General features: G+C 57.0%; 1 protein-coding gene across 3 annotated transcripts in view; it reads left to right on the forward strand.

Moving 5' to 3' along the window:
• Window positions 1–10,798, forward strand: part of RUSC1 (RUN and SH3 domain containing 1) — a 30,375-nt gene extending 19,577 nt beyond the window's left edge. For 2 of the 3 annotated variants that reach the window (XM_050930040.1, XM_050930042.1), the window contains 7 exons: window positions 5,005–5,081; window positions 5,396–5,570; window positions 5,890–5,995; window positions 7,003–7,049; window positions 7,484–8,579; window positions 9,213–9,341; window positions 10,054–10,798. In XM_050930040.1, coding sequence (XP_050785997.1) covers window positions 5,005–5,081; window positions 5,396–5,570; window positions 5,890–5,995; window positions 7,003–7,049; window positions 7,484–8,579; window positions 9,213–9,341; window positions 10,054–10,222 — 1,799 coding nt within the window. In that variant the 3' untranslated portion in view covers window positions 10,223–10,798. Of the gene's footprint in view, window positions 1–5,004; window positions 5,082–5,395; window positions 5,571–5,889; window positions 5,996–7,002; window positions 7,050–7,483; window positions 8,580–9,212; window positions 9,374–10,053 lie in introns of all 3 variants that reach the window. The other variant, XM_050930041.1, reaches the window with a different exon arrangement.
• Window positions 10,799–11,556: the final 758 nt, after the last annotated feature.

Raw genomic sequence — 11,556 nt, forward strand, 5'->3', positions numbered from 1 at the left:
CCCAAAATCAGGGCTGTCCCTGGTCACCCTAGCTATGGTGGCATTTTTTTGGTCTTCTTACTGTGTTTTTTGTTTGGTTGTTTGGATATACATTTAGTTTAAGCCTCTATGGTGGTTTTTAAAGTTTCCATGCAGCCTGCAGGCATTTCATCCTTGTGACTGTTCCTTTTAATTTCTGTTTAACTAGCTTTCTCATTTTTGTGTAGTTCCCTTCTTTGAAGTTCAGTGTCACTGTGGTGATATTTCCTTCCACTCCCACAACAAGGATGTTAAATTTAATTGCATCCTGGTCACAGTTACTGAGCAGCTCACCTATATTCACCTCTTGAACCAGATCTTGTGCTCCATTTAGGATTAAATCAAGAATTGCCTCTCCCCTTGTCAGTTCAAGGACTAGCTGCTTCAAGATGGGGTACAGAAATTTTATCTCTGCATCCTGTCCTGAGGTGACAGGTACCCAGTTCATATGGGGTCACTTGAAATCCCCCATTATTATTGGGTTTTCTGTTTTTGTAGCCTCTCTAATCTCCCTGAGCATTTCACATTCACTGTCACCATCCTGGTCAGATGGTCGGTAGTATATTCCCACTGCAATACTCTTATTATTCAAGCAAGGAATTTCTATCCATAGAGATTCCATGGTACAGTCTGGATCATTTAAGATTCTTATGATATTTGACTCTTTGCTTTCTTTCACATATATGCCACTCCCACACCATTTAATATCAGGCACTCAAGTTCACCCATCTTAGTATTTAGACTTCTTGCATTTATATATGAACACTTATAATATTTGTCAATAGTTAGGTGTCTGCCTTCATGGGGTGTAGTTAAATGGGGCTCTTTTTCATTTGACCTTTTTCTCTTTAGTTCCTTCCAGTGCTTTATTAACCTCTAGCCTTTCCTCTTTATTAGGATATAGAGTGAGCATTGGCCTGCTAAACCCAGGGTTGTGACTTCAATCCTTGAGGGGGCCATTTAGGGATCTGGGGCAAAAATTGGTCCTGTTAGTGAAGGCAGGGGGCTGGACTTGATGACCTTTCAAGGTCCCTTCCAGTTCTAGGAGATTGGTATATCTCCAATTATCATTATTTTTTATTTATTTATCCTCCCCTAAGGGATGTCTTTGTCCAAATCATGTGCTCCTCTGGACCTGTCAGCTTTCCCCAGCCCTCAGTTTAAAAACGCCTCTACAGCCCAAAGGAACTATTAGGAAATTAATAGAAAATAGGACAGAAAATATCATAATACCACTGTATAAACCCATGGCATACCTGCACTTTGAACACCGTGTCCCAATCTGGTCGCCCAGGCTCAGAAAGAATGTAGTGGGCCTGGTAAAGGTTCAGAGAAGGGCAGAAAGATGATCAAGGCTATGGAACCTTCCAGAGTAAGAGAGACTAAAAAGAAGAGGGCTGTTCAGCTTGGAAAAGAGATGATGAAGGGGGGGCTATGATAGTGGTCTGTAAAATCATGACTGCCATTTAAAAAGATGACTATAGAACTATTATTTATCCTTTTTCACAACACAAAAAACAGGGGTTACCCAATGAAATTAATAGGCAGCAGGTTTAATACAAAAAGAGGAAGTACTTTTCACACAATGCACAATTAACCCGTGGAACTCATTGCCAACGGATGTTGTGATCGCCAAAAGTATAACTGAGGTTTTGCAAAGAACTAGATAAGTTCATGGAGGATAGATCCATCAAATGGCTATTAGCCAAGATGACCAGAAATGCAGCCTCATGCTCAGGGCCACCTTAAACCTCTGTCCACTGGAAACCAGGCGAGAAGATGGGTGGATATGTCGAATTGCCCTGTTCAGTGTGCTCCCCATGAAACTCTGGCTTTGGTCACTGTTGGAGACACAATACTGGCCTAGATGCACCACTGTTCTGACCCAGTGTGACAGTTCTTAGGTTCTTATTCTGCTCCTTCAGCCAATCTCCTGCATGACAGGACAGATAATTCCACTCAGCAATTCCTGCATCCAGCCAGTAATGGGGGTTAGCAAGAGCGTATCTTTGAGAAACCCCCAATTTTGACCCAAAGGCTCCAGGTGCATCCCAGAGAACCCGCTGCCCCTAGGAGATGTTGCCCTGTGCAATCAGCCTTGCCCTTACAAATTTGTACCTTATTTGCAGTTTCAGTTTGTCTAACTTGGCCTTCCAGCGGCAGGCTTCACTCTCCTTTTGGCTGGGAGATTAGCGAGCTAGGGGTTTATGGACTAACATCCCACCCTCTTGGTACCTTTTTTGGCTGATGCATTCTTGTTTGTGACCTGGAGTTGTGGCTGTGGGGAGCTCCTGGAGACTAGTCTTTGGGGAATCATGCGCCCAGTCTTTTCCAGCAGGTGGTGCTGTTGAGCCTGAAAACTTGGAGCCCCAGGTGAGTAGACTGGTGCGGGTGGCCCTGGATTCTACAAATACCTTTAATCTTCTGTAGCAAACATTTGCATCTTTGGCTTGTTGTCATGGTAACTGCCAGTTTCCATTGCACCTTTATTCTTAGACTCCGAAGAATTGCTAAAGAGATGACGGTTCCCATGGCAATGCCCTGGGTTCCCCAGCAACTCTGGTGCATCTACACAGACCTCAGCAGTCAGCCTGCCACCAAGGGTGACAGACTTGGGATTGCAGGGCTGGCACTAATGCTCTGAAAATAGCTGTGTGGAAGCTGCAGCTTGGGTTGGAGCTGGGGGAGGCGCACTGCCAAGGGCTGGGTAGACTTACCCAGAGGCTGGAGCAGCTGGAGCCACCCCAAGGGGCCCAGGTTCTGTGGCTCGATTCGGTCCCAGCCAACAGGGGGCACTGTAGGGAATGGGGAGAGAGTTTCACAGGGGAGAGGGGCCGAGCCCTGTCCCAGCCAGCGGGGGTGCTGCAGGGAACAGTCTGGTAGAGATTGCAGGGGACAGGCGCTATCCCTGTCCCAGCCAGCAGGGGCTGCTGTGGGGAATGGGGGAGGTTCACAGGGGAGAGGGGATGCTCCTTGCCTTAGCCAGCAGGGGGTGGTGCTGCAGGGAACAGTCCGGCAGAGATTGCAGGGGACAGGCGCTATCCCTGTCCCAGCCAACAGGGGGCACTGTAGGGAATGGAGAGGGAATGTCACAGGGGAGAGGGGCCGAGCCCTGTCCCAGCCAGCGGGGGTGCTGCAGGGAACAGTCCAGCAGAGATTGCAGGGGACAGGCGCTATCCCTGTCCCAGCCAGCAGGGGGTAGTGCTGCAGGGAACAGTCCAGCAGAGATTGCAGGGGACAGGCGCTATCCCTGTCCCAGCCAGCAGGGGGTGGTGCTGCAGGGAACAGTCCAGCGGAGATTGCAGGAGACAGGCGCTGTCTCTGTCCCAGCCAGCAGGGGGCGGTGCTGCAGGGTACAGTCCAGCAGAAATTGCAGGGGACAGGCGCTATCCCTGCCTTAGCCAGCAGGGGTCAGCGCTGCAGGGTACAGTCCAGCAGAGATTGCAGGGGACAGGCGCTATCCCTGCCTTACCCAGCAGGGGGTGGTGCTGCAGAGAACAGTCCGGCAGAGATTGCAGGGGACAGGCGCTGTCTGTGTCCCAGCCAGCAGGGGGCGGCGCTGCAGGGTACAGTCCAGCGGAGATTGCAGGGGACAGGCGCTATCCCTGCCTTACCCAGCAGGGGGTGGTGCTGCAGAGAACAGTCCGGCAGAGATTGCAGGGGACAGGCGCTGTCTCTGTCCCAGCCAGCAGGGGGCAGCGCTGCAGGGTACAGTCCAGCGGAGATTGCAGGGGACAGGCGCTATCCCTGCCTTAGCCAGCAGGGGGTGGCGCTGCAGGGTACAGTCCAGCAGAAATTGCAGGGGACAGGCGCTATCCCTGCCTTAGCCAGCAGGGGTCAGCGCTGCAGGGTACAGTCCAGCAGAGATTGCAGGGGACAGGCGCTATCCCTGCCTTACCCAGCAGGGGGTGGTGCTGCAGAGAACAGTCCGGCAGAGATTGCAGGGGACAGGCGCTGTCTGTGTCCCAGCCAGCAGGGGGCGGCGCTGCAGGGTACAGTCCAGCGGAGATTGCAGGGGACAGGCGCTATCCCTGCCTTACCCAGCAGGGGGTGGTGCTGCAGAGAACAGTCCGGCAGAGATTGCAGGGGACAGGCGCTGTCTCTGTCCCAGCCAGCAGGGGGCGGCGCTGCAGGGTACAGTCCAGCGGAGATTGCAGGGGACAGGCGCTATCCCTGCCTTAGCCAGCAGGGGGTGGCGCTGCAGGGTACAGTCCAGCGGAGATTGCGGGGGACAGGCGCTGTCTCTGTCCCAGCCAGCAGGGGGTGGCGCTGCAGGGTACAGTCCAGCGGAGATTGCAGGGGACAGGCGCTGTCTCCCCAGCCAGCAGGGGGTGGCGCTGCAGGGAACAGTCCAGCGGAGATTGCAGGGGACAGGCACTATCCCTGCCTTAGCCATCAGGGGGCGGCGCTGCAGGGTACAGTCCAGCGGAGATTGCAGGGGACAGGTGCTGTCTCTGTCCCAGCCAGCAGGGGGTGGCGCTGCAGGGTACAGTCCAGCGGAGATTGCGGGGGACAGGCGCTATCCCTGCCTTAGCCAGCAGGGGGCGGTGCTGCAGGGTACAGTCCATCAGAGATTGCAGGGGACAGGCGCTGTCTCTGTCCCAGCCAGCAGGGGGCAGCGCTGCAGGGTACAGTCCAGCGGAGATTGCAGGGGACAGGCGCTATCCCTGCCCCAGCCAGCAGGGGGCGGTGCGTGGCAGGGACCAGTGTATGAAGTGATGCTGTCCAGCCCTAGCTATTCAGGGCTCCCTTTCCATTTTCGTGGGCTACGGTGACCCGATGTCCCGATTTTATAGGGACAGTCCCGATTTTTGGGTCTTTTTCTTATATAGGGTCCTATTACCCCCACCCCCTGTCCCGCTTTTTCACACTTGCTGTCTGGTCACCCTATCGTGGGCTCACATGCAGCTTTTGTGGGGTTACGTGGTTGGAGCTGGTGTAGGGACTCAGCACAGGCCTGACTTGTCCCTTCTCTGTCCGTCCCAGCCCTGCTGGTTGGCATCAGCGGCTCCGTGGAGAAGCTCATTGCTCACTTCAGCATGGCGAGGAGCCTGGTGCAGAAGGTAAAGCGCTGGGTAGGGGTGGGGTCTCTGGCCTGGGCCGTGGATCTGGTGGATGAGGCTCAGCTGCTGCCTTGACTATTAGCTTGGTCTTGGCCCCTCCCTGCTGGCTGGCTGGCTGGGGCTATGTGGGCATCGTGGGCACCCTGTTCCCTGGCCTGTGTCTCATATGCCACGAATGGCGGGAGCTGGAAGCAACATGGCGGGCTGTCCCAGGCAAAGGGAACTCACCATCCCTGTCCTGCCTGTTCTGGGGAGGGACACGACTCCTGTCTCCCCACCACTCCAAACCATCACCTGCACCTCTCCTTACCCAGACACAGCTGGGCGACAGCTGGCTAAGCCCAGATGTGAGCTACCTGCTGCTCAACACCCTGTGCCCGGCACTCTATGCCCTGGTGGCAGATGGCTTGAAGCCCTTCCAGAAGGACATCATCATGGGCCAGAGGAGGAGCTCGCCCTGGAGCGTGGTGGAGGCCTCGGTCAAGCAGGGTAGGTTGGGGGGATGTTGCTGGAGGGGGCTTAGTCTGGCCCCAGAAGACACCATCGGTTCCCCTGGTCGAATAGCGAGATAAAGCGCAGGGGGTGTGTGGGAAGGGCCAGCCAGGTGCCTCCAGCTCCAACGCACCAATACTTTGGGATGCAGGTGACTGGGGCCATGTCCCCAACGCCTCTCATTGGCCTGATGCAGCTGTGGCTGCTGGCTGCTCTCTGAGCAGGGCCCCCAACTCCACGCCAAGCTTCCGGGAGGGAGAGGAGCCAAACTCAGGGGAGACGGCTGCTGAGTGGCTCTGTGCTGTGTGTTCTACAGGCCCCGGCACTCGGCCCCTGCACTCGCTGTACTGGCAGGTGTCCCAGCTGGCTCACCTCCGCAGCAGCAGGCAGAGGTTCCACGCCTTCATACTTGGCCTTCTGAAGTAAGTACCAGGCTTGGGCACTGCTTTGCCTCCCTAGGAGAGACTGGAAGAGCCGCTGGGCTCCCCAGGCAGGATGGTCCCTGCCAGGGGAGTGCTGGGCCTGGGAAGGGGGTGGTTCTGGTGTCTCGGAGCCCTTCTCCGTGCCTCAGCCTGCAGCTGCTGGACTTACTTTCACGTGGGTGTGCACACTCGTGCTTGCTCTCATCCTCCTGCTCACAGGTGCTCCCGTGTGTGGGCGTGTGCACTCTCTCGTGCTTGCTCTCACCCTCCTGCTCACGGATGCTCCCGTGTGTGGGCGTGTGCACTCTCTCGTGCTTGCTCTCACCCACCTGCTCACGGGTGCTCCCGTGTGTGGGCGTGTGCACTCTCTCGTGCTTGCTCTCACCCTCCTGCTCACAGGTGCTCCCGTGTGTGCTGTCTCTCAGTTTCTGCCATTTTCTCGCTCGCTCACACTCATGGCCATGGCCTCACTCATCTTTATGGTCCTACATTTGTTCTCAGCTGAACACTGGGACTTATTCAGGGTGAGATGGGACGCCTCAACCCAGGGGAGAGGAGCTGGGGTGCAGGCATATGGGGGGAGGAGCTGATGCTGGCTCCTGCTGTATGAAGCACCCAGGTTCAGTCTCAGGCCTGGTTCAGGGCGCCATGGCGCCAGAAGCTTCGCTCTGGTATGACACTGGCACAAATGAGCAGAACTTGGCTGGGGGCACCCTCGTGTCTGCTACCTTCAGACGGGGATCCCCCTGTGCCTCCTGCACACTCCAGGAGCTGGACCCTTGGTAAGCCTTGTGTTCATCCAAGTGAACCCAGAGACCCAGCTGGGTGGGAGGAGCACTAGGATGTTGCTGCCCCTAGGCAGACGTCAGCAGATGTGGGCCCTGGACTCCTGGGCCTGCTCCAGCTAGGGCGGCCCCCGAGTCAGGCAGTTTAGTGCTGTTGGCACGGCCCAGTCTGGGTCTGTCGTTATGAACAGTTGTAACTTGGACCTTTTCCGTCTCATTCAGCATAAAGCAGCTGGAACTGTGGCTCTCCCACCTGCAGAAGAGCTCAGGTAGGGAGCAGTGGGCTCTGTGAGCCCCCCAGGGCAGTGCCTATCTGGGGCTCCTTTAATGGGACACAGGAGTCCTTTCCCACCACCATGCCTCAGCTGAGGATCCCGGGCAGCCTGGTTGCTGAAGTACAGATGGAAACTCTCCCCCTGTACAGGCTGCTAGTGACAGACCCAGAAGAGACAAGCTGGTGTCCCAGGGTGGAGGAGTGGGATGCGGGGGACTTGGTGGGGTGGTTCTGTGAGGTGGAGGGGGTCTGGGGGTTAGTTATGTGGGAGGGAGCTCAGTGGCGTGGGGTGGCTCTGAAGAGTGGTTCCGTGGGGGAGCTCTGTGAGATGAGGGTCTTGGTAGGATGAGAGGTTTCTGTGCGTTGGTTCTGTGGGATGGGAGGGCTCTGGGTAGGGTGGTGCCATCTCACCCTGCCTGTGTCTCTTAGATGTCATCTCTGTCTTCTACCTGCCCACGGCCTTCTTCTCCCTGAGCCACGGCCCCTGCCCGCACTTGGCCCATGAGCTGTTGCTCCTCGTCCAGCCCCTCTCTGTGCTGACCTTTCACCTCGACCTGCTCTTCGAGCATCACCACCTGCCCATGGATGTGCGGCCCCTGCCCCACAGGCCGGACTCTCCCCACAGCCACCCTCTTGGCCCTGCCCTGGTGGCTGCTCCCGCACAGGGCCGGGACCCTAGTGACCAGGCCGAGGGGGCTGAAAGTGGTGCTAGCCCAGAGCACCAGCTGCCCACCAATGGCCCCAGGAAGGCAGCCCTGGTGGGCTCAGAGGAAAGTGCTAGATCCCAGTACAGCGCAGCAGTCATCAAATCACCCCCCAGCATCCCGGCAGGCGTCGCCCTGAAGCAGACATTCCAGCAGGTGCTGCAGTGGGGGGAGCAGATCACCCAGACGCTTCTGGGACCTGAGTGTCCTGCCGAGCCTGAGAAACGCCAGCAGCCTGTCCCACAGGACACAGGAGAGAGGCGGGGCAGCTGGTGGGAGCAGTTAAGCCAGACCTCCGAGGTCTACACCACGGCCACGAAGGAAAGGTTTCCCTTCGCCTGCTGGACAAAACTGCGGGTGGCTGCAGGGGACACCAGCTCCAGCCTCGCTGCTCCTCCCCACGGATCCGGCCAGGCTTCCGCGAATGAGTTCGGTGCTCGGGGAGGGGAGGGGGCCAGCGACACAGACCTGCAGCTCCTCAAGCCCAGAGCTGGGGAAGGTGGTGCTGAGGCTCCAGGTCCAACATCCTCCAGCGAGGCAGGAAACTTGGAGGCTCCTCATGCTGAAGAGCTGCCGCCGCAGGCCAGGACCAAGGGATACGCAGGCCCCAGGGAGACTGAGCCACTGGAGCCCTCTGCCAGCAAGCCATGCCTGCCCCCGTCCAAGGACCCGGCCCCTGATGGGAGCCCATTGGCCACGCCCAACCTGAACGTGGGCGGCTCCCCCATCTGCCCTATCTGGCTGGGCCGACTCTTTGGGGCCACGTGTCCGCCTGCCAGAGGCTTCCCCGCCTACTCTGACACCAGTGCAGCCAAGTCCAGGTCAGTGCCGGGCGGGGCGGGGCAGGGTGAGTCCTTGCAGGGCTTCCTCCTTTTTCAGGGCAGTGGCATGGCCCATGCCCCGCATCTGTGTCCAGCAAACAGCCTGCAGCATGGGGTGTTAGCAGCTTCTCAGTTACAGGCTCTTGGGTGCTATTGCATCTAATGGTACCTGCCCCCCAGGGGAGGGGCTGCGGGCTGCTCTGTGTGAGGCCCAGTGGAGGAGCAGGTTCTGGTCCATTTCCCCGATAGACATTCAGGCCTTTTGCTCAGCCTTTGGCATCACCTGCCCAATTCCAAACTCACCTGGGATGTTGCTGCAGGAGAAGAAATGCCCAATACTGTTGGGTCAGTAACACCTCTCCCTCTCGCCCCCGGCGCTTGCACCCAGCTTCGCCCATGGGTCCAGGACGGTTTATACCGGACCTGGCGGGAATGTTATGGGGGGGGAATTCCAAATTTTGGACACAGTCTTTGAAAATGTGACTCTTTCTTGCAGTGTTTTAGTTGAGGGGCCACACTTGGGGACCTGGGGATCTTGTCCCTCCTTCGTTGCCCTTGGAGATCTGTGAGCCTTTGTCTGTCCCATCGAGGTGTTTCTCAGACTTTCTGGTGACTCCCTCTGCTCTCTGGCAGGAGACCTTCCAGCTGGCTGCCCCCCAGTGTGAACGTTCTTGCCCTGGTTCTGAAGGGAGGGCCCTCTGAGAAGGCCTGGCCTCAGGAACAGCAAGAGAAGAAAGTGTCTGACTCGCCGCAGCTGCACAGGTGCCCGGGGGGCTTCCAGTGTTTGGGACTGGGTGGGTTGAAGACTTTGATGGATTTCTGAGTTCCCAAAAGCACTGGGTTGGTGCCAGGTTCGGTGTTCTTCTTCCTCACTGTCCTTCAAGTCCGCAGCCCCTGCTAGCCCAGCCCTGGGCTGCCTCCACATGCGCTGCCCTGTCGATGTGTCCCAATCCCAACCTGCAGTCCCCTTCTATTCCAGCTCTCTGAACTGCACAGTGGCTTTGTGAGGGAGATTCCTGACTGAATTTTCTAATTGACCTTGGGAGCCATCTGGACTAAAGGCCCTGGCGTTTCCTCTCTGGGATCCTGGCTCGAGTACGACAGGGCATCGGGTGTCTCAGGTCACTCCACAAGGTCTGGTCATGGGCCAGCACCTGTCACCTCGGTCTTGTTGGAGCCTTTTTCTTGGCTTGTGGACTGCAGGTTACTCACCCTTTATGTATCCCGGCTTGTGGATTGCCAGCCACGATCCCTCTGTGGAACCCCATCAGAGCCTGGCATAGGGTTGCCAACCTTCCAGGATTGGCCTGGAGTCTCCAGGAATTAAAGATTAATCTTTAATTAAAGACGCTATCATGGGAGGAAATCTCCAGGAATACATCCAACCAAAATTGGCAACCCTCAACCATGTCCCTGCCCTACAGGCCTCCTCCCGTGGGTCTAGCCCCTAATTGAGCCCTTGTTTGTTGTGCAGGGTTGTGCGGGCGCTGTGTGACCACACCGGGGCTGGAGACGATCACCTGAGCTTCAGTAGAGGGGACATCCTGCAGCTCCTAGCCACAGTGGATGAGGACTGGATCCGCTGTTGCCATGGAAACAACACCGGCCTAGTTCCTGTTGGCTACACGTCCCTGATTTTATGAGAGGGAATCCCGCGTGGAGCATCTGCCAACCCCAGGGCAATGGCCGTGACCCTGTGATTTCCCTAAGCAGCTTTGGGGGGCTAGTTCCAGGACACGCGTACAAAGGGTTCTCTATTGTCATTTCTCTGCAGTTTAGCAGCACCAAGCCGCAGGCTCTAGCCAAGAGATGCATCCTCACAGAAGTGCCAGATGGCTCCCTGCCACCCATGCTTCTCTGCAGCAGTACACAGTTAACTTAGTGCCCGCTCTGAGCCCTGTCCCTGCATCGCAATAGTCCTGCTGTGTCTTTTGTGTCTTGTCTCAACTGCTGTCCCTCTGCTCCTGTGCAGTAATCACACTTGAGTGTGTACCTTTCCTGCTGCCTCCTGTCAGCCCAGCATGCCCGAGTGCTGCGCCCCCCCCTCCCAACCCCGGCTAGGTTCTGCAGCACGCAGGCCCAGGCTGCAGCAGGGCAGTGGTTGGGCCCTTGGCTGGTGGGGGGGCTTAGCCCCAGCACCATGTAAATACTTGTGATCATAGGAACAAAAAACACTGGGCAGGAATGGGGCAGAAATAAAAGGTGCAACTGAAACACAACCACCTGTCGCTGGCTCATTGCAAACCTGGTGCTGTGCACAGACCGCAGGCAGGCCCCCGGAGTGCCTGTCACAGCGCCCCTCCCCGCTGAACCTGTGCATCAGCTGTCCCGATTTTATAGGGACAGGCCTGATAGTTGGGGCTTTTTCTTACACAGATGCCTATTACCCTGCACCCTCTGTCCCAATTTTTCACACTTTCTATCTGGTCACCCTACTTGCAACTCAGAGCTCCAGGGCCCAGGCTTCCACTTTCCTGGGCACGAGCATCTCTAGGGCTGTGCTGCCATTTCTGGGCAGCAGGTGGCAAAAGGTGCAGCAGGTGCAGGCCAGTGTGTTACCTGCACCCACAAGGGCTAATTGGGATCCCCACGGAGGGAGGGAGGGCGAGGGTGTGTGTGGGGGTGTGGGTCATGGAGGGAAGTGAGGAGTAGTGTGTGGCGAGTCACAGGGAGCGGGGGCTGGGTTGTGGTAAGAGCAGTGTGGGGGAGTACACAGCTGGCGTGTGGTGGCTAATGGCGGTACATGGAAGGGGTTGGGGGGGGTGGCTATTGGGGATGGAGGAAGGTCTTGAGGAGCAGGGCTTGAGTGCTGGCTGGGATGCACAGTTGCCGCTTGACCAAGAATTGCTCTATTCCCCAGCCTGCAGCTTTTCCCAGCTGTTGCTCAGGTCTAGTGAACCCACAGAGCAAGGTCAGAGCAATGGAAATTCCTTGTGGTTCTGAAATGAAGCCAGCGAGGCCCTTGCATGAGGCGACA

This window comes from Gopherus flavomarginatus, chromosome 20 (assembly GCF_025201925.1).
Source record: "Gopherus flavomarginatus isolate rGopFla2 chromosome 20, rGopFla2.mat.asm, whole genome shotgun sequence".
NCBI lineage: Eukaryota > Metazoa > Chordata > Testudines > Testudinidae > Gopherus > Gopherus flavomarginatus.